At 38.3% G+C, this 24120-nt stretch overlaps 1 protein-coding gene across 1 annotated transcript in view; it reads left to right on the forward strand.

The window, feature by feature from the left end:
- The first annotated feature begins 3839 nt into the window (after positions 1-3839).
- LMBRD1 (LMBR1 domain containing 1) overlaps positions 3840-24120 on the forward strand; it is a 97042-nt gene continuing 76761 nt past the window's right edge. Inside the window, exons 1-3 of the mRNA XM_081036141.1 lie at positions 3840-4341; positions 9961-10137; positions 16803-16863. Coding sequence (XP_080892267.1) covers positions 4267-4341; positions 9961-10137; positions 16803-16863 — 313 coding nt within the window. The 5' untranslated portion in view covers positions 3840-4266. The remainder of the gene's footprint in view (positions 4342-9960; positions 10138-16802; positions 16864-24120) is intronic.

Here is a 24120-nt window from a genome sequence, read left to right on the forward strand (position 1 = left end):
CCATTGACAGAAAATTTTTTTCCATCTTGTTCTTTCCTCTTCATTAAAACTCAGTTTTCTTTTTATTCTTCCTACCAGTTCCTATGTAAGATTATTTTTAAAAATGTTACCTCCCAGCTTATGTTATTTGATCATAATCCTACCTTTGGTTTTTCCAAATCACCTCATACCAGAAGTGAGAAACCATTCTCACACCTCTCCCATTTCCCAAACCCACTCCCAGTCCCAAGGTCATGGAGGGTCACCTCTTGAGTGCCACTGGGATTGCTGTGAGAGGAGTGATTGTCCTTGATTCATGAATTCTTTGTTGAGAGTTTTGGCATCTATGTTAATTGTAGCTTTCTTTTTTCTTTTTTTGTTCTTTGTCTGGTTTTGGTGTCTTTTTTCTTTTTTTGTTCTTTGTCTGGTTTTGGTGTCAAGATGACCTTTTTGTAGGTTATCACTGCCTGATCTGTTTCCCATTTAGGACTGCTTCCCCAATTTCCTGCTCTCTGTGTGTTCCTGGTCTAGGCCAAGCAAATTTTCAGAAAGGCCTCCCCCAGTAGAGGTTGTTTCATCTCTCCTTCACCCTTCACAGGAATAGGCATAAGGATAGGGTGGTTCTCACTGGCAGTCCACCAAAGCCTCTAGGGTGAGTTTATGGGTTAGTTTGGGGGTAGAGAGGCAGGATGGGGCTAATCCATACCCTTTTTGTAACAAGATACTCCTCAGCATAGGTCTTCATGCCAGCTCAGAACCAGTCACCTCTATGAGTCTGCCACCTGCAACACTTGCAGCAAAATGCTGAGCCTCTCCCCCAAATTCAGGTCATACACTGCAACATTATGGATGATTCTCTTCAAGAGTGCTCCCCCCACTGGCTTACGGAGCACTATTGAAAAGCTGAGGGACAGAGGAATGAGGGGAGGATAATTGCTCCTTTATAAACTTTGCTTTCCTCCAAAGGCTTCTAGCCCTCTTAATATAGTCAAAGTGGTCTATGTTTTGATAGGGTTTTCCTGCAATGTCTCCTTTATTTAACCCCTTGGGAATGATAGGCTATTCATAGCCATTTCTTTGAACTTAAAATGGAACAGAGTCCATAGAAATCCTTGTACCTTCCCATGAATTGTAGGATAGGGAGCAGGGCAAGGGCACCTTACAGTAAGTCTTGGCGTCCTAGTCTGTTTGGGCTGCTATAAGAAAAATATCATAAACTAGGTGGCTTTTAAACAGCACAAGTTTGTTTCTAAAAGTTCTGGAGCCTAGGGATTTCAAGATCAAAGCGCCAAAAGATTTGGTGTTTGGTTAAGGCCCACTACTTGGTTAATAGTCGGCTGTCTTTTCATTGTAAGTTCTCATAGGAGAAGGGTCTAGGGAGGTCTTTTGGGTCTTTTCTATAAGGGCACTAACTATTCATGAGGGTTCTACCCTTGTGAACTAAGCACCTCCCAAAAGCCCTACCTCCAAATACCATCCTGTGGTCTTTAGAATTTTATATACATGAATTTGGTGGTGGTTGGGAGGGGTCACATAAAATACATATAGTCTATAGCATCAGGGGAGCAGGAAAGGGCTATGTATTTATTGGTTTCCTACATCCTCATGGGACACATTAGAATGTGCACATACACACACACACACACACACACACACACAAACTGTGAGGCTCTTAAAGTATCTTGGGGTGAGGAAGATTGTGTCAACTTATTAGGACCTTTTCAGTTTCTAAGTTATTCATGTTTTGTAATCATAAACAACAAATAAAGATTATTATTTTTAAATAACGTTGGTCTGTAATTGGAGGCTTCTTCGATTTAAGAACTCCATTCAAGAGATTGGCTCAGTGGGTTAGAGCGCAGTGTTCATAGCACCAAGGTAGCTGGTTCTATTCCCACATGGGCCAGTGAGCTGCGCCCTCCACAACTAGATTGAAAACAATGACTTGACTTGGAGCTGATGGGTTCTGGAACACACTGCTCCGCAATAAAATTTAAAAAAAAAGAGAGAGAAAATTTATCCAGTGCTTACTGGTCTGTTGTATGTTGAAAGAATAGTACATCCCGACTAGATGGAAACACGACTGATATGCACATCTCTACCTGCGCAAGTGCATCACTTTGTCTCTTCCCTCTTTCCCACATTGCCTGATTCAAACTCCCACTATCCTTGTTAACCAATCACGCTCATCAACAACTCAGGTTTATAAGGGTTTTCCAAGCCAATAATCAAGCAACTGCCCAATATTACTCCAATAGGTAGGTGTTCAGAGTCAGCAAAAGGGTGAACTCAGTTTATGAAATGGACTTACTTCAATGAAGAGTGCATCAGATATGGAAAGGGTTCAGTTTAGTGTTGGTAAAAGCTCCAGTTTCATATAAAATTTAAACTGGTGGGGAAGATTATGGTCTAGTTCCTTGTCTCCCTCCCCCAACCATGAATTCTCCTTTATATACAGAATGAAAAATGGGTGTAAGAGGAATTTATTCTGTAACTCTTGAACACTTCAACCAAATAAAATATCCATAAATAGATTTGAATAGCAGAATAAAAATTGAAGAGATTTCTTTCAGAATTGTTGCTGGTCTATGGATCCCCACGTCTAACCCCAAGGATTGTGTGTGTGTGTGTGTGTGTGTGTGTGTGTGTGTGTGTGTGTGAGAATGTGTTGGGGTGGGATGTTACCATCTAACCCCCTCAGCCTAGTAGAGGTAACCTCAAGGCACCTACTTGGAGAATTTGAAATATGCTCCTTGCAATTGAGAAACAGAGGATTGGTGCCCAGCTCAGGCCTGGAAGAACTACAGCAGAATGGGAAGGGCAAGCTGACTCTTTTTGGGAAAAAGGGTTGATTGCTTTGATGGTAGAACTAGGAGAGTGCAGATATATTGAGATTGGCCTGTGCTCCCAAGGTTGTTGGTGCAAGGTATGATGATCACTTCCTATAGAGGGAATTTGGGTTGTGTGGGGGAATGGGAAAACTGGACTGGAGTTGTCTTAAACCTCTCCTCCAAGCCAAGTGGGCCTCTAGAAGAGGATCAGAAGACCTTGGCAGGAAGAGGCAGACATGTACCGCAGTATGCTCTGCAGCTGGTGAAGGAATTCTAAAATGACCTGGAACAGATGTCTCTATTCACTTTATGGCAGCTATAGGAGAGAGGTCTACAGAAAAGTGACTACTCTGCAAAAGAACCAGGTTCAAACATTTGCAGGTCCAAAGAGCATGAAGCCAACCTATAATGGTACCAATGCATATTAAAACGGTCTTTTCTATTTGTTTCTTGCCTCCTTATTTTGTCCTAGCCGGGAGACCACTTCGTTTCTTCCCTACTGGAAAAGTCCAGCCTTAAATAGGTCCTAGGTATATACTTATCACCAAATAATACATTGTAAAGAGATGGTGGCATTCACTCATAAAGTCGTGTTTTGATTACATTATAAATTACATTCAGTTCAGTGGTTAAACATGTATCCACACTCCAGTGGACCCACCCAGGCAAGCCATCCCAGAATCTATTTCCCTTTGCTTCACTATGGACCTATGGCAGTATCTGTTTTGTTCACTTATGAACATTACAGGAATCTGCGATTTCCTTATATATGTTTACAAACTCAAAAACCTTTGGGATATAAAGTCATCGTGGAAATTCAGACACGTATAGATCGAAACAGAAAGGTCATAACCACGTGACGTGATAAGGCAGTGTCCAGCTGAGCAGTTTCTAAGGCCGGGCCCCAACGCCAGCAAATTAGAAAGTCACTTGGGCAGCTGTAAACTTTTTCTTCTGCAACCTGGTGAGGAGTTCTGCGTATCACACTGCCCATTCAGACTTGGACACGAGGGGCCAACTTCCTTTCTGGGAGGAAGTGGAAACGCCTAAAGTTGGCTTGGATCTCCATATACGCCTGGTCCAGCGCCCGTGGCGATCTATGGCTTTTCCAGTCCATCAGCGTAGGCCGAATCAAATAGCATTTCCAAGAGGCTGTGTTGCTTCGAGACAACACCCTCGCGTAGACCGTGGCGTCATCTCTGCAGCTGTCAGCGGGGTGACGTCACGGCGTTCCCGGCGCGCGCCAGCCCCGCGCGCTCCTGGCCGACCCCCCCCCCCCTCGCCCAGCCCATCGCCAGGGGACGCTCGCGGGCTGGGTTTCCTGGGCAACCACTTGCTCCACCCCTTTCGTCCTCCTAACCTTTAGGGTGAGCGGGCGCCGCGGCCCAGCACTCTTCCCCCTTTCCCCCTCCCCTTCCCCACCCCCTCGGCGCAGCCGGCCGGGCCAGAAGCGAAGATGGCGGCGGTGGAAGCTGGCGCCGCTTCCGCGGAGCTGGTGATCGGCTGGTGCATTTTCGGCCTCTTACTACTGGTAGGGGAGGCGCTTGGAGTTTACCCAATGTTTAGACCGGTGGGAGAGAGGGCGGGGCCTGGCCTGCGGCTGGCCTCTCCGGGCCTGGGAGACCCTCCGCGCCCCGCCCCGCCGTCAGCTCGGACCGGGGGTCTCCTCGGCGCCGGAAAGGGGGGCGGCGCTGGGCGTGGGGGGCGGACGCGCGGATTTCCGGCTGCCCCTGCGGTCCGTTGCCTGATGACGTTTAACGCCGCCGGTTTCCTTTCTCGAACCTCCCCTTCATGCCTGACTTGAGCCCTGGGGCGGGTGGAGTTTGGGGACGGAGGAGACCCTCGGGGTTGAGAGAGGGGTGTGATGGCCTCTGGCGCCTTGTCAGAGCGGCGCGCACGGCGGTGGGGCGGCAGCGCCGGGGCTTCGCGAGTTGCCTGGGAAGGGGGCCACTCCGCTGCTCCCGACGCGGCGCGAACGCCCCCTGCCCCCCGGCCCTGACCCGTGGGATGGTTGTCTCCAACCCTCTCCCTGCCCATATTGTGCGATTCTGTCTTGGTGACGTCACTTCGTCCCGACTTAGAGGTTTCACATTCCTTTCCAGTCTTGGCAGGTGTGGGACCCTGTGCGGGGCCAGCTGCAGCCCTTCACTGAGGGTATCAAGGCACGTGTGCGACCATGCATATATAGGTGCCTTCTTTCCCAGCCTTCCTGTTGCTGCTTACCCAGGGAGCAAAACGTCCCCCTACTGGCCCAGATGGCCTAGTTTTTACTTCCCTGCTTTATGTTAAAACCCTTGGGTGTTTTTTTGTTTCTGTTTTTGTTTTGTTTTGGGCGGGGGAATCAATTTGTTTCTCGTCACACCCTTCCCCATTTCCACTCTTTCCTCATCGTCTTCATTCGGTCCTGTTGTTGCTTCGTTTTCCAAATTATTTTGACCACTTTGTATTACAAAACCAAAAATCAAACCAAAAAAAAACAAAACGCTTTAACTTTAGTTCTGGAAATCAAGACTTGTTTTAATTTTACTTACTAGATGCCACTACGTGTCGGCAACCTATGTAGTATGTTTTGCTAGTAAATGTTACAGTAGAAACTCTACCAAGAAAATAAAAAGTGAAAACTTAAGAAAAGGCTTCACTTGCTATAATCCCTTCACTTTCCCAGAAAATAATACTGCCTTTACACGGGAACATGCTTTACTCCTGTTGAGGGAGAAAACGGAAACCCTAAAGGTTGGCTGTGGTCTCCAAGCCCCATCCAGCCCTGTACTTGGAGACTTCATTGGCTTTTCCCAGACTCTCGTATTCATTTGGTTTAGAAGAGAACAAGCAAGCATGTAACCAGTATCAAAGTCTAGTGGGACTTTCTGGGCAGTTGTCAATTAATAAATATTTCAGGTATAGCAGTTGTGCTGTAAATAATAGGAAAATGCAAACAAAACAAAATGGGGCCTTTAAGAGTATCTGAATATAGGTGGGGAACCAAACATTATTGAAACAGGTATTTTAAGTACTGAGAATCAAAGTATGATTTTATAAGGAAATAGGACTTCAGAGAATAGAGAACAATATTGGAAGAAAGTGGAATTGAGGTAGACTTTGGAAAGATGAAGAAGGAAGGGAAGGCATTCGAGTTGGTGGTGTTACAGAAGGAAAAAAATGAAAGGGGAATTGAGTGTGAAACTGAATGTTGGAATAGAAAAAACTAGTAATAAGGGCCAATGTTTAATTTTCTGCAAATCTCTTTAATTCCTGACTTACTAGGACAGATCTGGATTCTCACGTCTGCTGCATTCAGTCTTTTGAGATATGTAGTTTTGGTTAAAATATATGAAGAAAATCCAGTTTTAGTGATATGTAATCTGAAACAGAGGGGTGTTTTAGATGATTGTGGATGTTGTTCTTTACTACTACACCAAAACTCAATAAGTAGAAGCTTCTTAAAGGTTAGTTGCAATATGGAATCTGCAATCCTATCAGTGAACTTTTCATTCTGTTTCATTAAGATCCATGTTGTACTTTTAATGGATCTTTTCACCGTGCATGGTTTTATAACACGCATTTGGTCATTTAGAAAATATTGCTTCACTGAGTTATGCAAATCTTCCAAATATGGATATATTTCATTACGTGATATCACAATTCCACATTCATTAATATCACCAATGACCTTATCAGAAGAAATCTCAGAAATAAGTATTGAGAAACTGTCAAGCTCATAGTTTTGTTTTCCAGAATTCTAATTTTGTTATGTTTTCCAGAATTCTAATTTTTCATTATAAAGCTTGAATTGTATCATTGGCAACAAATACTCAGTTGTTTTCCTTGAAGTGATAGGTTCCCTTTGTTAATTTTGACAAAATCTGCCAAATATCTTAAGTCTGAATAACCATAGTGAGTTGTGCTTTCAAGTAACAGTGATGTTCCTTGCAAACACTGCCTCGTTTGGTTTCCAGCTCAAGTATTGCCTTTCCTGGAGACGGCCATCACACCTTGATTTGCAGCAGAACTTAAATGCATACTTCATATTTCCCTCCACAGAGTATTAAAAAGACTCAAGGGTTGAAGTTTAATAACGTTAATTTTTATTGCTTTATCAAGCACAGTCTTAAGTTAAATTGTATTTTTTAAAATTTTTTTCTTCCATGAGTTTGTGATGCTGAAGAATACAATAACTACTGGCACAGTTTGGTGCCATTGTCTTGATTCATGCTTAATTTGCCAGCAGTTTTACCAATGCAGATACCAGCATAGTCAAAAAGACAAATGACATTTTAGTATTATGAGAATAATTTTCAAATTGCAAATCTTTAGGAAGTGTTTTGGGACTGCCAGGGGTCTGGGTACTTCATACTTTGAGAACAGCTGCCAGTCATCAAGAATCTGAACACTAAGATTAATGACTTTTGTGATCTTGGGCAAACAGAATGGACTTCAGTTTCTTCTGCCACACAAGGAATGGTGAGATCTGGGATGGTTAGATAGGAATGTTTACTCCAAGCCCATAAATGTAAACCTAGTCGTCTGTCTTCCCCTCCCCCTTTCCAAGGTACTCAATAATTTGGCTTGTACCACCTTTCAAATTGCATTTCGTATTACTATAAAAGATAGTCTTCGTTTCTGTAAAGCAAGTTTACTCTTGTCACTCAAAAGTGAGGGTATCACCTGGGAACTTGTTAGAAATACAAATGGTAAGAGCCCACACCTAATGAATGAAAATCTGCAGTTTAACAAGATTCCAGGCAGTATGTGTGCTTATTAGTTTAACAAACGTTTATCTATTCTCATTCCTACCTCTGCCCCAGAGGTTCTCAACCTTTACTGCTCATTAAAGCCACCTTGGGAGTTTTTAAAAATCCTAAAGCCCAGACCAGTTAAATCAGAATCTCTTGAGAGGGGTTAGGGCCTGCTCTTAACCTTTCCTTGTAATTGTTAGCAAATTATATATTGTTCCCTTTCATGAACTGCTCTAAGATGTTATTTTATATGACATTTAATAATAATTGTTGCTATTTGCTAGCAAGTTAGAATGGCCAGCCACTTTGCTAAACTCTTTACATCTCATTTAATTCTTTTAACCTGCTGTGAAAGAAGTATTCTTCTTCCTATTCTATAGATGAGAACTTTGGTTTATTTTATAACATAGTAACTACTGATAGATTTAACCCACATAAACCAAAAGCTCTTTGTGGTTCTCAGTTTAAAACTAAAGGGATCCTGAAACCAAAAAATTTAGGAATCTCTGGCTTAACTATTTTGCCAGTGTTTCTCTTTCCTTGTCATGTCTGTCTGCTGTTGGCAGGCAAACTCCTTCCTCTGCAGTAATATCTATCACTGTGAATGCTGTAAAAGTGCAGATCCTGAAATCCAACAAAAAAATTTATTGAATACTTTGTGTCAGGTACCGCAAAGCATGGAAAGATAAGGCTCAGTTTCCAATGACTTTAACTTGAGGGGTGTTTTAAACATGTATGAATGTATTTAAAAACCAGTCATTAAACTATTAATATAAATAGCATTTTATGAAAAATAATTTTTCAAAAACAAAAACTACTAAATAGTTAAGACAGAATTTGAGCCTAGGTTTTGTTTTTTTCCTCCAACATCCAGCTTCCATTTTATTTTTTCCTGCTGTTCTAACACCAACTGAAATTTTATTAATATAAGGAATTTACATGCAACAACTTGAAAGGATTTCGCGTGCATTATGCTAAGTGAAAGAAGCCAGACCCAAAAGATGACATACTGTATGTAGTACTTTATGGCATTCTAGAAAAAGCTAGAGCTGTAGGAACAGATAACAGACAGTGGTTGTCAAGGGATGGAGAATGAAGACGGGTTAACCACAAACGGGATTTTGCTGTGATGATAGAAGTGTTCTTACATCTTGATTGTAGTGGGGGAATTTGGAAGCTGTGAAACTAGTTAGGTGGTGGTATTGGTTCAGTTCAGGCTCCTGAAGTAGGATACCCAGAAAGGAAGTAACAGTTAAATCTGTTGAAAAGGGTGAAAGGACAAAAGAATGCTTTTGTTCCAGAGCTCTTACAAAGTTTACTTATTAATAAAACAAAGTTTGGCTCAGACTGGACTCCTCAGGCATTTAGAGCACTAATGCCTGGAGGAGCCTCACTCTCTGATTTAATTGATTTGTGGGGAGGGCATAAGGGTATTTAGAAACTGCCCAGGTGATTCTAACACACAGCCAAGATTGCAAATCACTGAGTTAGTCTTTCTACAATCCCCTATTGTTGGGTAGAGCAGAGGTTCTCAAAATGTGATCCTTGGACCAGCAGCAGCCTTAACCTGGGCAATTGTTCCAAATGCAGGTTTTCTGGCTCCATTCCAGACCTCTTGAATCTGAAACTCTGGGACTGGGGCCCAGCGGTCTGTGCTTTAATAAGTATCCCTGGTGATTCTGATGTTACCTCAAGTTAAAGAATCTCCAGACGGAAGTCCTATACTGTGTGTTAATCACTAGACAGGAATTGGTAACTTTTAAGAGTACCATGTGGATTAGAGATGTCAACCTTAGTACCTGAGTGTACTTTTTCATGGGAAAGTTCCTTGCAATGTACATGTATCCGTTTTTAGAGTTCAGTTTTCTTTGTTTAATGCCCTTTAAAATTTGAATGATAGTATAGTGTGTCAATTGCATAGTGATTATTGGCGGCTAATCTAGCTGAATGGTACTCTTGAACTGTCATAGTGGGGCAGAAGTTAAGTTCAATTCACGTTGTATTCAATAATGCTTCAGTAGTAAGCTTAGGATAGAACATCTACTTATATCTCCTTTAGGGTGGAGAGAGCTAAAGGGGATAAGTATTCAGAGCTTGTTATAACTGACATTTTGTGAAACCATTAATGGGTGCACCGTGTTCGGTGAGGATATATGTAACTGAACTTTGTTAAGAATAACTTTTACTTGTTTTGTGTCCTTGCATCTAAGTGAGGTTGTACTGCATTTATGAAGTAGGCTTTGAAATTATTGATCTTGAACAAGTTTATATGGGGTAGTGAACCTACTGCACATATCTAAAAGAACTTTTAATTGACACAGAGTTTCCCATTGGAAATTTTCAAACACATGCTAGAATCAGTTTTAGAGAATACATAAGGCAATAACAAAACATTTCTTTTTGTTCTATTTCAGGCGATTTTGGCATTCTGCTGGATATATGTTCGTAAATATCAAAGTCAGCGGGAAAGTGAAGTTGTCTCCACTATAACAGCAATTTTTTCTCTGGCAATTGCACTGATCACATCAGCACTTCTACCAGTGGATATATTTTTGGTTTCTTACATGAAAAATCAAAATGGTACTTTTAAGGTAACTGTTATCATACTATATGATGTTATTCCTTTAAATTCTTGGTAATTAAGTGTTTAAGCGTAGCAGTCCAGCATATATTGTGCTTTATTGTTGTCTCTGGGAATAAATGAGAATGGAAATATAGCATAGGGGCTGAGAATGTGACAACATGGAGGGTAGAAACAGACTGTAACTGACATAAGAATGATTAATTTGACAACCCACCAAATGTGAAGAATGCCTTTTCTTAATCTGAAAATTATATTAAGTAATTGTAGGTTTTATTTTTGTGCCTCTCATAGCTTGAGATTTATTTGACTTGACTTGCATTAATGCACAAAATAAATAATTTAGAAGGGCTTTTCTTAGTGGCAGATCAGAATCTTAATCTGTATTTCGTATTGAGTCTTTGAGTCAGTATGATACAGCGAAAAGACCACGAGGCTGGGAATTATAAGGCCTAAGTTGTAGTCTTGGGTCTTTCCCCTAATACTTTGGTATCTTTCTTTTTGATATTTAAGACACCCTGTGTTTCCCTTTCTCTTTTTTTTGGGGGGGGGGGTTGGAATGTGGGGTTAGTGAAATTCACAAGAGTATTATTTGAAGTTGGCCTATACTATACTGATGCTCAAAAGTAGAACTGGAAAGATTTTTGAAGAACTTTTTCCCAATAAACTGTAGAATGTTATTTTCTCCAAAAAGTTATTGATGAATTCACTTGAGGTACTTAGTGAAAGACAAATACAAGTATTTAAGAATTAGTTTTTCAGACTTTATGCCACAATTGTAAATGTAACCATGTTAGAGTAAAAAGTATGCCACGGTGGCTTTAATGTGTCTCACCTTTAGGATAAATGTACAAATTGATGTTGTTTTCCATGATGAATCATGTTGTATCCTAATTTTTACAATATGCATTTCTTAATCCTAAATGAGTGTATGTATTCTCTAACTTTCTCCATTTCCCCACATATATTGAAGCCTTTAGACTGACTAAAGACTTGCTTATAAGGTATAATTATTTGAAAACTCCAGATATCAATGATGGCTAATTGTTGGCTGAGGGACTGAGGGTGCCCAGGCTTTCCTGTCAGCAAGCCGTCAACAATATTTTCTCCCTTTTGTCTTAGTTATCTTCCTAGCCATCTCTGCCTTCTTTGGCAGCGTTATGTTGTAATATTGTTTGAACTGTTTCCTTTGACCTTTTTTCAACCTATGGCACTATGTATATATTTTTTCCATACAAAGACAGTTTCTTTGTTTCTAGTTCTTTTTTGTGTATGAAATAATTAACTTTATAGAAAAAAACAATTTTAAAGAATAGCTAGAAGTATTCTATCACAATGTCTTGTATAGTTGGTTAGTAACTTAGTGATATATATATATATATATATATATAGAGAGAGAGAGAGAGAGAGAGAGAGAGAGAGAGAGAGATACACAGTGTACTAATCAGAGAAAATCAAATTGACACCTGAACAAATATTCTTTATTTTATTCAATGTGTAAAATTAAAATAAAATTAGTAGTTAAGATATGGCATCAAAACATTTAATGTTTTGATAGCTAAAATGTTCGTTTTTTTCCCCCCAATGATGAATCAATCTCTTTATGGCCTGTTACTAGATGTCAGCATTGAACTTTGTGTTACTGGTTCAGTTGTACTCTCAAATGGTGGTAATTGTATCTTAGAACTTTGTATTTTTCATTGCACCTTAAAAATATATTCACTTGCTTAATATTTATTAAGCTTGTAATATGTATCTGACAAATGTAGGTGCTGGAGATAAACTATTAAACCAAATGAGGCTGTTGTTCTCATGGAGCTTAGATTCTGTAAAACCAGACCAACAGTAAACAACAAAACAAGCTAACTTCACAGTGATAATTTCTATGAGGAAATAGATTGATGTAAGAGTGTAATTAGTTGTTGGTAATTTAGATAGGAGGCTTGGAAGGCCTGATTGCTGAGGTTACTTGAGACGTTAATGAGGAGGAGCCAGTGGGTGAAGAGCAGGAGGGAGAGTCTTTAGGGAGAAAGGAGCAGCAGATAGAGAGGCCCTTGCTCAGGGATGTTTGGCCTATTGGCTGTGGGGCGGTGTTTGGCTTTGTGCTTTGATACTAGCTGAGATCCAGAGGAAGGTGGGGACCAGATTATTTATGACTATTAAGTCATGTTAATGAGTTTAGATTTTCTTCTAGCTGCAATGTGAAGTTAATGAAGGTAAAACACAAAGGTGAATTGGATTAGAGTCATGCTAGTAGAGAACAATGAGTACAATTGGTATGTATTTTAGAGACAGAGTTGCTTGTATTTTCTGATGGATTAGATATGGGACTGGGAAGGGAAAACAAAATTAGAGCACTGATGTAACCCTTAGAGAAATAGCCTAGAAGAATAATAGTGCATATGCATGCACATGGGCGGGTGAGAGAATGTAGAAGGAAGAGCTGTATTTTGGGTAAGTTCACTTCAAAGTGCCTGTTGTATATATTCAAGTGGAGGTGTCAAATGGGGAGTTGAAGCTTAAGGGTTGGGGTGAAGTAGTTGGAAGTCTTCAGCATGGGTGGTATGTAGAGCTATGGGCTGACTAGTAGCTTCGGAGACTGAGCAGTCAGAGAAGGCTTGGTATTGGAGCATGATTAGGGTGCTCCATCATGTAGAGGCCCGTGAAGGGGAGAGACTGCAACCTGAGAGGTAGGAAGAAAAACAGAAGAGGAGGCTTATGAGAATCTGGAGAAGAATGTGTTTCCGGTAGAGAGAAGGATAGCGTTTTCCAATGATGTTGAGAGGTGTAGTGAGAGAGGTAGAAAAGTGAGTGTCGGCTTTGGTCGGTGGTAACCAAAGGGCATGGTGCGGTGGGTCAGGTTGGAGGGGGTTAAATGTTGACAGTGAGGTGAGGAATCTGTGATAGGGAATGCTGACAGTTTTTCATTGAGAGTTGTCCTCCAGGGAGAGGAGGTGTTTTTATTTGTCGTGGTTCTTTGTGGATCCCTTTGTTGTTTAATGGAAATTACTGGAGTTTGTATACTTAAGCATTCCTTAGAGTCAGAGGAATTTTTGAAAGGGGAGAGAGGTTATTATTGCAGGTTCAATGTCCTTGAGAAGGCTAAGGGATTGGGGGGGGGGAGGGTGGAGGAGTCTCACCGGGAAAGGGTTGGCTGTAAATAGTATGGGCACTTAGCAAAAGGAAGAACTAACATTTGAATACAGATGGAATCTAGAGTCTAGATTTTAGATTAGTAAATTGAATGAGCTCATCTTTTGGCTTCAAGTTATTTTAGATACCTTTAAGTCAGTGTTTTTCAACCATTGACATTTTGTGCTGGATAATCCTTTGTTGTGGGGGACTGTCCAGTGCAGTGTAAATGTTTAGCAGACCCTTGTCTCTACCCACTAGATGTTGGTAGCCTCCTGATCTCCCTTGCACCCTGCATCTCCAGACATTGCCAAATGTCCCATGGGGGACAAAATCACCCCCGAGTAAGAATACTGGTCTAAGAGAGGTTATCAGGTAAAACTGAAGAGTCAATAGTAGTTTTGGTTGGGCTGGGTGTTTCAAAAAGTCATCTTGACAAATGGGGAAGAGAATTTTATTTTGTGACTCATGACATCTTTGTTCTATGGAATTTATATCCTTTTCCTTTCTTCTGAAATGTTTGTAATATCCTCCACTTAGTATTAGTTCTTGATTGTCTCGCATGCCTTTGGGTCTTAAATGATTGAAGTTCCTTTTGGTCTCTACTGTGGGAGGCAGTAGTTTATAAAATGTATCAAGGGCATAGTGGTTCTCAAAATGTAGAAGACAGAGGGTTTCATAAACCTCTTTTGACAGTACATCAGATACTTTGGAGGCAAGACAGTGTATAAAAGCCAAATACTCAAATAGTACTTGAGTGATGTTGTATATTTTATACATATTTTCAGCTTTAAAATAGTAACAGTAATACTCTCTTATTGCCACAGATTTGTTTAAACAAAAGAACCCTGCAGAGTAAAATATACTAAATTTCAGTGAATCTTTGGCTTTAAGTTACCTTCAGACTTTCTGTATTTAAGTTTCTTTTTCCCTGAGGTTGGGGTCTTGTTCAGTTTCAAAGTTTAACTTTTAACAGACTCTCAATGGGTATAGTAATAAATACCTCATGGGGTTGTGTTGGAAATTGGTAAAGAGCTTGCATAGGGATAGATGTAATTATCCTATTTCAAAAAATGTTCAAGTTTCAAAAATCTTTTTAAACTTCTGTTTGATGTATAAACAATCACTAAAGAAATACAGCTATTGGGAGCTGAAGCTTTGATCATGTACATATTCATTTGGGTACTTGAGTCATCCATGAAAAAATTTCTAATCATTGCATAGAATTCTCCGCAGTGTTTTTCCATTCCCATGTGGTGAGTACTATTAATATTTACACTTTCTTTCCATTTTTCTGTATATGTATGGGTGTTTCTTCCAGTACATATTTTAGACAAAGACTGCATGTGTTAAAACTGTTGGTTCCAACTTGTTCTGTTTCCTCCTGCTCAAAAGTGCTTCATGGATATCCATTTATGCCAGTTTATATAGATTTCACTGTTTTTAATGTCTGTATGGTATACATGTTATGAATGTATAGTAATACATTTCACCATTTCTCTCCAGGCATTTAGATTGTCTTCAGTTTTTTTTTTTGTTTTTTTTTCTGTTGTGGTTATTTTAATTTTTAAAAATATTTTAAACAATGTTACCCTGAATAGTTTTGGATATAGGGTTCTTGGGTAAAATATCACTAAACATTACTTGGTGCAGGTTGGAATTTATGGGGATAAGGATCAGTAAGTACACAAGCTCTTATATGTTTGACATTCTGGAAAGAAGTGAGCTTTTCAGCAGAGGCACCTTTACCTCCTTTTGTTCTCTCTTCTTACAGCGCAAGCAGAAGAGTGGCCTTGCAGGTAGATAAACACTGTGGACCTGGGTGCCAAGTAGTGTGAGCTCAGATACAAGCTGTTCATGGGCACAGGACCCTCCAGTTGCTGAACACCTGGAAACTTTGGGCCCCGGGGTCCCATGAGTATGTGACTGTGATGGGGTGCAGCTCCTCGTCCTGTGTGGGAAGGGGAGGCCCCCTTTGGGCTGCTTGTTGCTAGGATAGATTCCATCCCAGAATGTCTAGGTCATAGACTCTCTTTCTTACTGTCACTGTGTAGTAGATGGCTTTTCCTCCACATTTGCCACTACTGGATATTATTCATAGTTAAATTTTTGTCACTTAGGTAAATGAAACTTTACTATAGTTATAGATTTTTATGTTTTCTTAATAAAGTTTACTAATTGAGTAAATTCCTCATTGTTGGTCTTATTCAGAAAATTTCCTAGCTCTTGCCTGTGTTTTTCAGATGATTTTCAGAATTAGCATGTCAAAACATCCCCTAGTATATTGGTATTTTCGGTGGCAATATTATAGTTTTTATAGACTAATTAGGAGGGATTTGATATTTACAATCTTTTCACGTGGGAACATGTGACTTTCTATTTATTTTGATCTTTTTTGTAGTCCATAATTGCTAGTTTTCTTTATATTGTTAACATAAATTTTTATTTAGCTTATTAAGTTTTTTATAGTCTTAGTTGCTACTGGAAAAATCCTATGTTTTATTATGCGTTGTGTGTCATGGTTTTGTATTGGTAGTGCTAAATGTGAATTTTCTTTGTTTTTTGTTCTTTCAGGTGTTTATCAGTAAAAAAATTAAATTATTTTAGAATTAAATATTTATACCCTTCCTTAAGAGTGCTTGTAGTGGAATGTTGATACTGACTTGAGCTCTTAAAATATGTAGAAAAAAATTGACCTAGATACCGATTTGAGTCTTGCTACTTAATGGCAGTGACCAAGTCACTTAGACTCTCCAGGTTTAATTTTTTCATATACACAAAATTGAAGATATTCAGAATACTTGCCATTATACCTCAATTCTGATTCATTAATGTACAGATTTTTTTATTTGAAAAGATTAATTTGAATGAATTTTCTAAGTTAAATTGCTGAATTTAAACTAATTTAAAGAACACTGAAAAGAATTAAAAGGAACTTACATTGATTGTTTTAGGTATTTTTAAAAAATATATATATTGTGCTCAAATATCTTCTTTCTAGAATACAAATCATTATTTATCACTCTGCGTAAAAAGTCATCGCTGTTTTCCTGTGCCCTTAGGAGAATGTCCAGAATACTTAGCATGTCCCCCAAACCTATGTCCTTCCCCTCCCTCACTCCCCTGCTTTCTCTTACCTTCCCAAAAGTTCTAGTGATCTGTTCAGTGTTTTGCAATTTTTCCAACTCTCCACGTATGTTCCTTTCTACCCTCCTTCCTACTATTTTGTTTTTCTCTTTTTCCTGAGAACAACCTGTCTTCCTTTAAGTTTCATGTTTACAGTTGTTTTGGGAAGCAATCCCTGATCTCAAATCTGAATTAGGTGCCTCCTGTTTATATATGTTTTCCCACAATTATGTTATCATCTTATCTCAGCATTTGCCTGTTGAATTTTGTGTGTTTACTTGTCTGTTACTTCTTGAAGGCATAGGCCTGGTTGAGTTGATGAATTTATAAGTTATATTCAGTCATATTAACACTTAATTATAATTGTTAAACAGATGAATGTTTTACTAATTTTCTATTGCTTGCTTTTTGTTCTAGGACTGGGCTAATGCTAATGTCAGCAGACAGATTGAGGACACTGTATTATATGGTTACTATAGTAAGTATCTTTCAGTTTCATTTCCTATCTGGGCTGCTAATGAAAATGTAGAATAAAGCTACATGAAATTTTTTAATTTTGATATCTCATTTGAGATTACTGTTCAACATCAGAAATAAGTAATATAGCATTCATTCTCCTAACCCTGAAACTTCTTTTACCTACTTTGCTTCATTTAGGTTCACTTGTAGCACTTCTTTATTGCGTTTCAATCAAGTTACTTTAAATCTCAGGTCTCTTCCTTTGTTATCCTTACCAATTTCCCACTTGTACTCTTGATTCAAAAAAAAAAAAGAAAATCTCAGATTCCTAGAAATTTTTTCTAAGTATTGACATGTAGAGTGTTCCCTCTGGTGAGTATGTAACATCAAGTTTACTGTACTGTACAGAGTTAGTTTAATTCAGGGGATTATGGTTGATTGGTCCTTCACTCTTTCCCTTCCTTTTCCTTCCCTAATTGGATTATAAAAGCTTTATAATAACCACCTAAATGTTTCCAAAATTTTTTCTTTGAATAAACATGAGACTTGAGTTTTTATAAAAATGTGTTAGGAAATGGCTGTCATTTTTTTCCCCCCTGCATTAAATCAAGATGTTGAATAAGATTTTAGGACACTAAATTGAAAACTGGAAAAGCTCTTGCAGAAGTTTCTATTGATGGGATAATTCTTAAAGGGTTTTATTGGATTTTTTTTGGCTCTAACCTTTGCCTTTTCTCTTGATCTAAAATCTGTAGGACCCATGAAATTCTATCCCTTTGGTGTAGATTTTAGAAATGTTTTTAGGGTATTTTAATACAGAATGTTTGTTTCTGATGAATAAATTAAATATATATTATAAAATTTAAATTTGACCAGTTCGGTTAAAACTTTTGAAATAGTGCTGTATTAAGTAGAATGTTGTGTTTTCAATATAAATTTATTGGGAATATATAAATCACGTCTTCAAAAACAATTTTGGGGTAAGGGGCTTGTCTCCTATGCGACATTAAAGTGTATTTATGCTGTAGGACATGTGACAAGATAAGTCAAATTTTACGTTAGTGCAGTCCAGGTCCATAGAGCATATCTTATTATTGAACCTAGATGCTAGTGGATTAATCTATTATAACCAAGGTTACAAAGACTTCTAAGCTGGAATGTTAATTCATGCAGCCTTTTCAGTTGGTTTCCTGAAGAGAATTAAGCCCACAGGAAATGATTTTAGTGAGTGTCTTTATCAATTGTCCCAGGATAGTGTGCCCCAGTATTGTTTTAAATGCATGGGAGCTGAGTTAATCATTATAAACAGTAGATGACTTAAGGATTTCAGGTTTGATTCCCTGTAGAACTTTGGTTGTAGTGGGAGATATAAAGACCTTGTGATGGGATAGTTGAGACATTGAGCTAGGGAAGAAATTTGCATAAGCCAAATTATGAATAGATTTCTTGATGACCATGGAACCAAAGCAAGAAGATTTGATAATATCAATGGTTGTTGTCATAAAATTGGCCATATTTATTTTCGCCATTGCTAATAGGCTTTTGACTTTGACTCAGATGGTGGCCTACAGCTAGGAGCCTGAAAGGATTGTATAGCTTCTAAGATAGCCACTATCTTGAAGCTCAGCTGTTTCTCCAGAAATGCTAGTTACTATCTGACTACTTATTAGAGTTTTCTCCTGGATCCTGAGGACTACACAAAATTCAAACAATGTAAAATGTGGTTTTAATCCATCCCCTCTGTGAGATGCTATGGTTCATCTAATCTCTCCTAATACACCAACACCTTGGCATTGTCTAACCTTGCCAGGCACTGTGCAAGACTCTCACATTGAACATTTTGTTTGATTTTCATTAGTGTCAGTTTTTGGATGTATTTTCTTACATTTTGCAGATGAGGATATTGATACTTAAGAGATGTTAAAGATCACCTCATTAACGGGTGACATAGTCCAACTTGGATGTTATTTCCTAAGCTGGAGCTGCTTGCCGTTTAATGAGCTGCCTTTTGATAAATAATTCTGAGGATGTTATCTATAGGAATGCTTAGCAGCGCTGAACCCCCAGGGCTGCTTCAAAAATCGTCTGGGAACCTTTAATACTAATACTAGATTACACCCTGAGAGCTTCTGATTTCCTTTGACATCCTGTTAATATCACCACTGTTCTCACCAGGAAAATGTTGTATATTGGAAACATGTAAGGCTCTTAAGTTTGGTGGATTCAAGTTTTCTAAAAATTCTAATTTTTTCTTGAAAGTTCAACTTTTATCATTGGCAAAAAATACACTCACTTTCTTTGAAGTGGGAGGCTCACTTTATTCATTTTTGAGAAAATCTGCCTAAGACTCAAGTCTGGGAACCATTGCTTGTCTCTCAGTTGTTTTTTCAAGTAAAAATGGAGTTCTTTGGGGGGAAAAGTGACTAGTGTAGCTCACAACTGAAATAGCAGATATGCTTCTCAGAAATATGCTTTATGTGTACTTTCCTTCACACAAAATATTAAAACCCTGAATCAAACTGCCCCCGCTGGTGAGTGCTTGGTGGTGAAGAATACAGTAACTGCTAGTGGAAGGGCAAACAATGTCTTAATATTAGTATGAAAATAATTGTCATGTTGTGGATATGTTGAAAGGGTCTCTGTTAATCCTAAGTTCTGGAAGATACATTTTTGAGAACCTTATGTTTCAATAATGGAATTTTGGGTGCTGTTTTCTGGAAAGTTCTCAGAAATTACCCGGATGGCTGCTTGTACCCACTGGATACGTCCCAGCTGTTGATTGCTTAACAGTCCTCAGTTAACTGAAGCTGCCTGCAAAGGAGATAGTTTCTTGGAACTTGTTGAAGGAAGAGAGGGTAAAGTTGTTTATTTCTGTCCCTTTTCCCTATATTCATGGGGACACTGTTCTCAGAAGGAGACTCCCTCATTTGAGGATATTGTGCCCACTCCCGAAACATTAAGGACTCATTCCTTTTTTCCTTTTGGATATTTGTATTTATTTCTTCATCTGTGTCTTCAAACTTCTCTGATATTTTCTTGTAAAAAACTGCTTTTGTCTGACTCATTTTCAGTTCTGTTTTAATCTCATGTTTGAACCTCTTTATGCTAGCTCTTATCTCTTATGTATGTTTAACCTTTTATCTGAATTCTGTTTTCGTTTCAAAATTATTTTTGCCTTAATTCTTACCTTTTATTTGTTGTAATTTATTATAAGTGTTTACTTCAGTCTAATGTTTTTTCTAACTGTTCTCGACATTTTTAGTTTTAGTTCTTTGGCCATCTACTTTTCTTTAATTTCTTTTAAGTGAATTTTTCTTTTACCTAATATTTTTTCCTAAGTTCTTATTCTGACTTTTCTTGAATGCAGGGGTTGTAGAAATGGGGAGAGCCCAAACCATAAGCAGAAATTATTTAAGGCTGTCACATTCAGCCTTCTGCAGTTGTCCTGTCACCTTCTCCAGGACACTCTTTCTCCTCTTGACATCAGTTCTCAGGCTGCTATTTTTTTTGTGTAGATATAAATTGAATCATATAGTATGTATGGTTTTCTGTTTGGCTTCTTTAGTATTGTTGCAGGTAACAGTGCAATGTTGATTCTCATTGCCATATAATATTCCGTTGGAATAACATAGCATAGTTTGTTTATCCGTTGTAATATTGGTGATCAGTTGGGTTTTTCAGTTTTTGGCTATTTCAAATACTGCTGCTATGAGAATCTTGTACATGTACAGTTAAAAAAAAAAAAAAAAGCTTGACTGCATTGTTTTCCATTGTATGGATGCTCTTATTCAAACAATCCCAGATTATTATGTGTTTAATAATTTTTACTGTTTTCTATGAAGCAATTCTAGAGTGAAAATAGAAGTGTGTCAAAGTGTGCATATTTATTTCTATGCTGGCCTTTTAGAGCACCTAAAGGAGTCTTTAGGAAGTTTCTCCTCACTACCTATTATTGGCTAATTGCTGAAAAAGTATACCTGCAAGTCTTTACTTTGTATTTTGAACTTAAAGTTTACAATCTTCTAGTGTCTAATTTGAGAAGAGTACCATGGGACCTTGAAGTCACTTATCTTTTCTATGATTTCTCCACCTGTGAAATGGCAATAAAGTAGTTGTACCTTCTTCACAGTATTAAGAGTGTGAGACATGTGGTTAGTGCTAAATAGGTGTTATCTGCTATTTTAATTTCAAATCAGCTAAGAGAGCATGAGAAATAAACCTCAGTGCAATGATATGGGAAAATTAATATTGAAAGAATTGACCTCGCATCTCATTAGATTTACAACTTTTGACGCCATTGTCTTGAGAACATCTCTAATATATTTCATTGCTTTCCCAGACAAGATAGAAAGATCGGGGCTAATTTTGTGGTTGTTTTTTTGATTTGGGTCTTTGATAACAGTTATATCCTGTCTCCTGCTTCCCTTTTTAAAACAATGTGCTTAATCACAGGGGAGTTTTCCAACTGGTTTCTGTTTAGGTTTGCTCCAGAGAGTCGCTAGATAATGACTCCTTGAGATTTAGTGGCCTAAGAATTTGTTTCCAAGAGGAAATATTAAAACAAGTTCTTTCTTGGACTTATAGCTAGTGTGACTTATACATTCTGTCTCTAAACAAACTACTAATTTGTCAAATTAATGTCAGTTAATTTGTCAAATTAATATCCTTAGCACTCCAGGAGAGAAAGAGAGACACAGGTTCTTGATTTTCCTTTTTACATTACTCGTTGTGCTTTTTGAGTGCCTTTGCTGGTTCTTTCTCTTCTTCCTGGCCTCTTTAATGTGTACGTGCCCCAGGCTTCAACCTTTACACCTATTCTCCGTCTCAGTTAATCCCTTGGTGATCTTATACTTTGCTTGATTCTAAATACCATCTTTATGCCAAACTGGTTGATTCAAATCTTTGTGCAGAGCTCTCATGAGCATGATATTCCTGTGGCCAATTGTCGACGATTTCTACCAAGAAGTTAAAAGACATCTGAAATTTAACGTTTCAACAACTGACCCACATTCTGTTATACTGCATACATTTCTTTGTTTCAGTAAATAGCAAATAGAAGGATAGAGTTGCTGAGGTCCAAAACCTTGGAGTCATCCTTGAGTCTATTTTTTCACATTTTGTATAAAATATGGCAGAACATTTTCTTGTTTGATTTTTCACGATTTATCCAGATTCTAACCACTTCTCACTGCTGTCTTAGTCAGTTTCTCTCAGTTCTGGTGGCTGGGAAGTCTAAGAGCAAGGTGCTGATAGATCTGGTGCCTGGTGAGGACCTGTTTCCTGTTTGGAGATGGCTGCCTTCTTGTTTTGTTTTTACATGGCAGAGATCAGAGAGAGAGAAAACAAGCTCTCTTGTGTCTCTTCTTATAAATACTACTTCCGTGTTGTTAAAATGGAAAGATCTGAGGGTGTGATTTTATAAATGGCCAAGTAAGAAGGTTGCTAGATCCTCTTCCCCAAAAGCATAAGAAAATTCACAAAGAACAACTTAGTGTTTTAGAAATCAACCAAAGGTATACAACAGCCTGAGAAGTATTTACATGTGAAAACTGGTAAGGACAGTGATAGTTTGTAGTATTTTAGACTAGGTCTGTTACCTCCCTCATTACCCCTACCTCCCCAGCTTGGTTATGATTTGACCTGAATAAAAATTAAAATGCAACATCTTAAAATTTCTGAGATGCTGCTAAAGTAGTGCTTAGAGGATAATTTTTGGCTTTCAATTCCCCCATTAGAAAAGTTTCAAGTGCCTAAACTTCTATATCAGGAAAATAGAAAAAGCAAAGCAAAATGAATTCTAAGGAAGCAGAAGAAAGATAGTAATGGTTAGAGCAGAAATCAATGAAATAGAAAACAGGAAAACAATAGAGGAAAGAAACATTTTAATGAAAAGTAGGTTCTCTGAAAAATAATAAAATTGGTTAATTCTTTAGCTTGATGGAAAGGGAAAGGAATAAGGGAGAGAGAGAGGGCAGGGACAAAGATAAGGGAGAAGAGGGGAGAGGAAGGAGGGAAGAAGGGAGAGGGAGGAGAGAGATGGAGAGGGAGGAGGAAGGGAGGGAGAGAAAAGAGAGGGAAGAGAGGGGGGAAAGAGGCAGGGCAAGGGGTGAAACGGGAGAATGGGAACAGGAAGTGAGAGGGAAGATACAAGTTAATCAAAATAAGGAATGAAAGGGGGACATTACTGCCAATTTTACAGAAATCAAAAGAATTATAAAGGAATATTATGAAGAATTTTATACTGGCTAAGCAGACAGTTAGATGAAGTGGGCAAATTCCTAAAAAGACATAAATTACCAAAAGTTACTCATGAAAAAATAGCCCTATAGCGAGTAAAGAAATTGAATTAGTTATTTAAAATATTCCCACAAAGAAAACCCCATATCCAGATTTTCTCACTGATGAATTTTATCATATATTTAAACAAATATACCAATTCTTTACAAACCCTTTACATACACAAATCCTTTACAAATACAAATCGTTTACAAATAGATGGAACACTTTCCAATCCCTTCTGGAGGCCACTATTACTTAGATCCCAAAGTCAAACAAAGATATTACAAGAAAAGGAGACTATGGGCTAATATTCCTCATGAATATAGATACAAAATCTGTAACAAAATTTTAGGAAACTAAATTCAGCATTACATATTATGTGCCATGCCACTACAAAGTGAGATTCGTCCTAAGACTGCAAGGTTGGTTTAATATCCCAATATCAATTCATGTAACATACCATATTCATAAAATAAAGGACAAAAACCACATGATAATTTCAAAAGACATGAAAAAACCATCTATTTTTTACAAAATCCAGTGTCCATTGCTAATAGAAACTCGGCTAACTAGTTACAGAAGTGAAATTCCTCAGTCTGAGAAAGATCATCTGTGAGTAACCTACCACTAATAGTGGTGACAGACTGCACGCTTTTTCTCTAAGATTAAGAACAGGGCAAGAATGTCTTGTTCAAAATTGCTGTTGAGCATTGTAAGGGGGATTCTAACTAGTGCAATAAATCAAAAGGAAGAATGGGAGGGAGGGAGGAAGGAAGGCATCAAGCAGGCATTCAAACTGGAGAGGAAGAATTAATACTTATTTTCTCAGCTGACATGTGATCCTATTTGTAGAAAATCTCAAGGAATTATATAAAGACAAATAGAACTAATAAGCAAGTTTAGCCGGGTCATAGGATGCAAGATTAATATGAAAACTAGAAACTGACAGTGCAAATGAAATGAATAAAATGATTCCACTCACAAAGCCTTAGAATAC

Source organism: Rhinolophus hipposideros (genome assembly GCF_964194185.1).
Source record: "Rhinolophus hipposideros genome assembly, chromosome: 3".
In the NCBI taxonomy this organism is placed as follows: Eukaryota; Metazoa; Chordata; class Mammalia; order Chiroptera; family Rhinolophidae; genus Rhinolophus; species Rhinolophus hipposideros.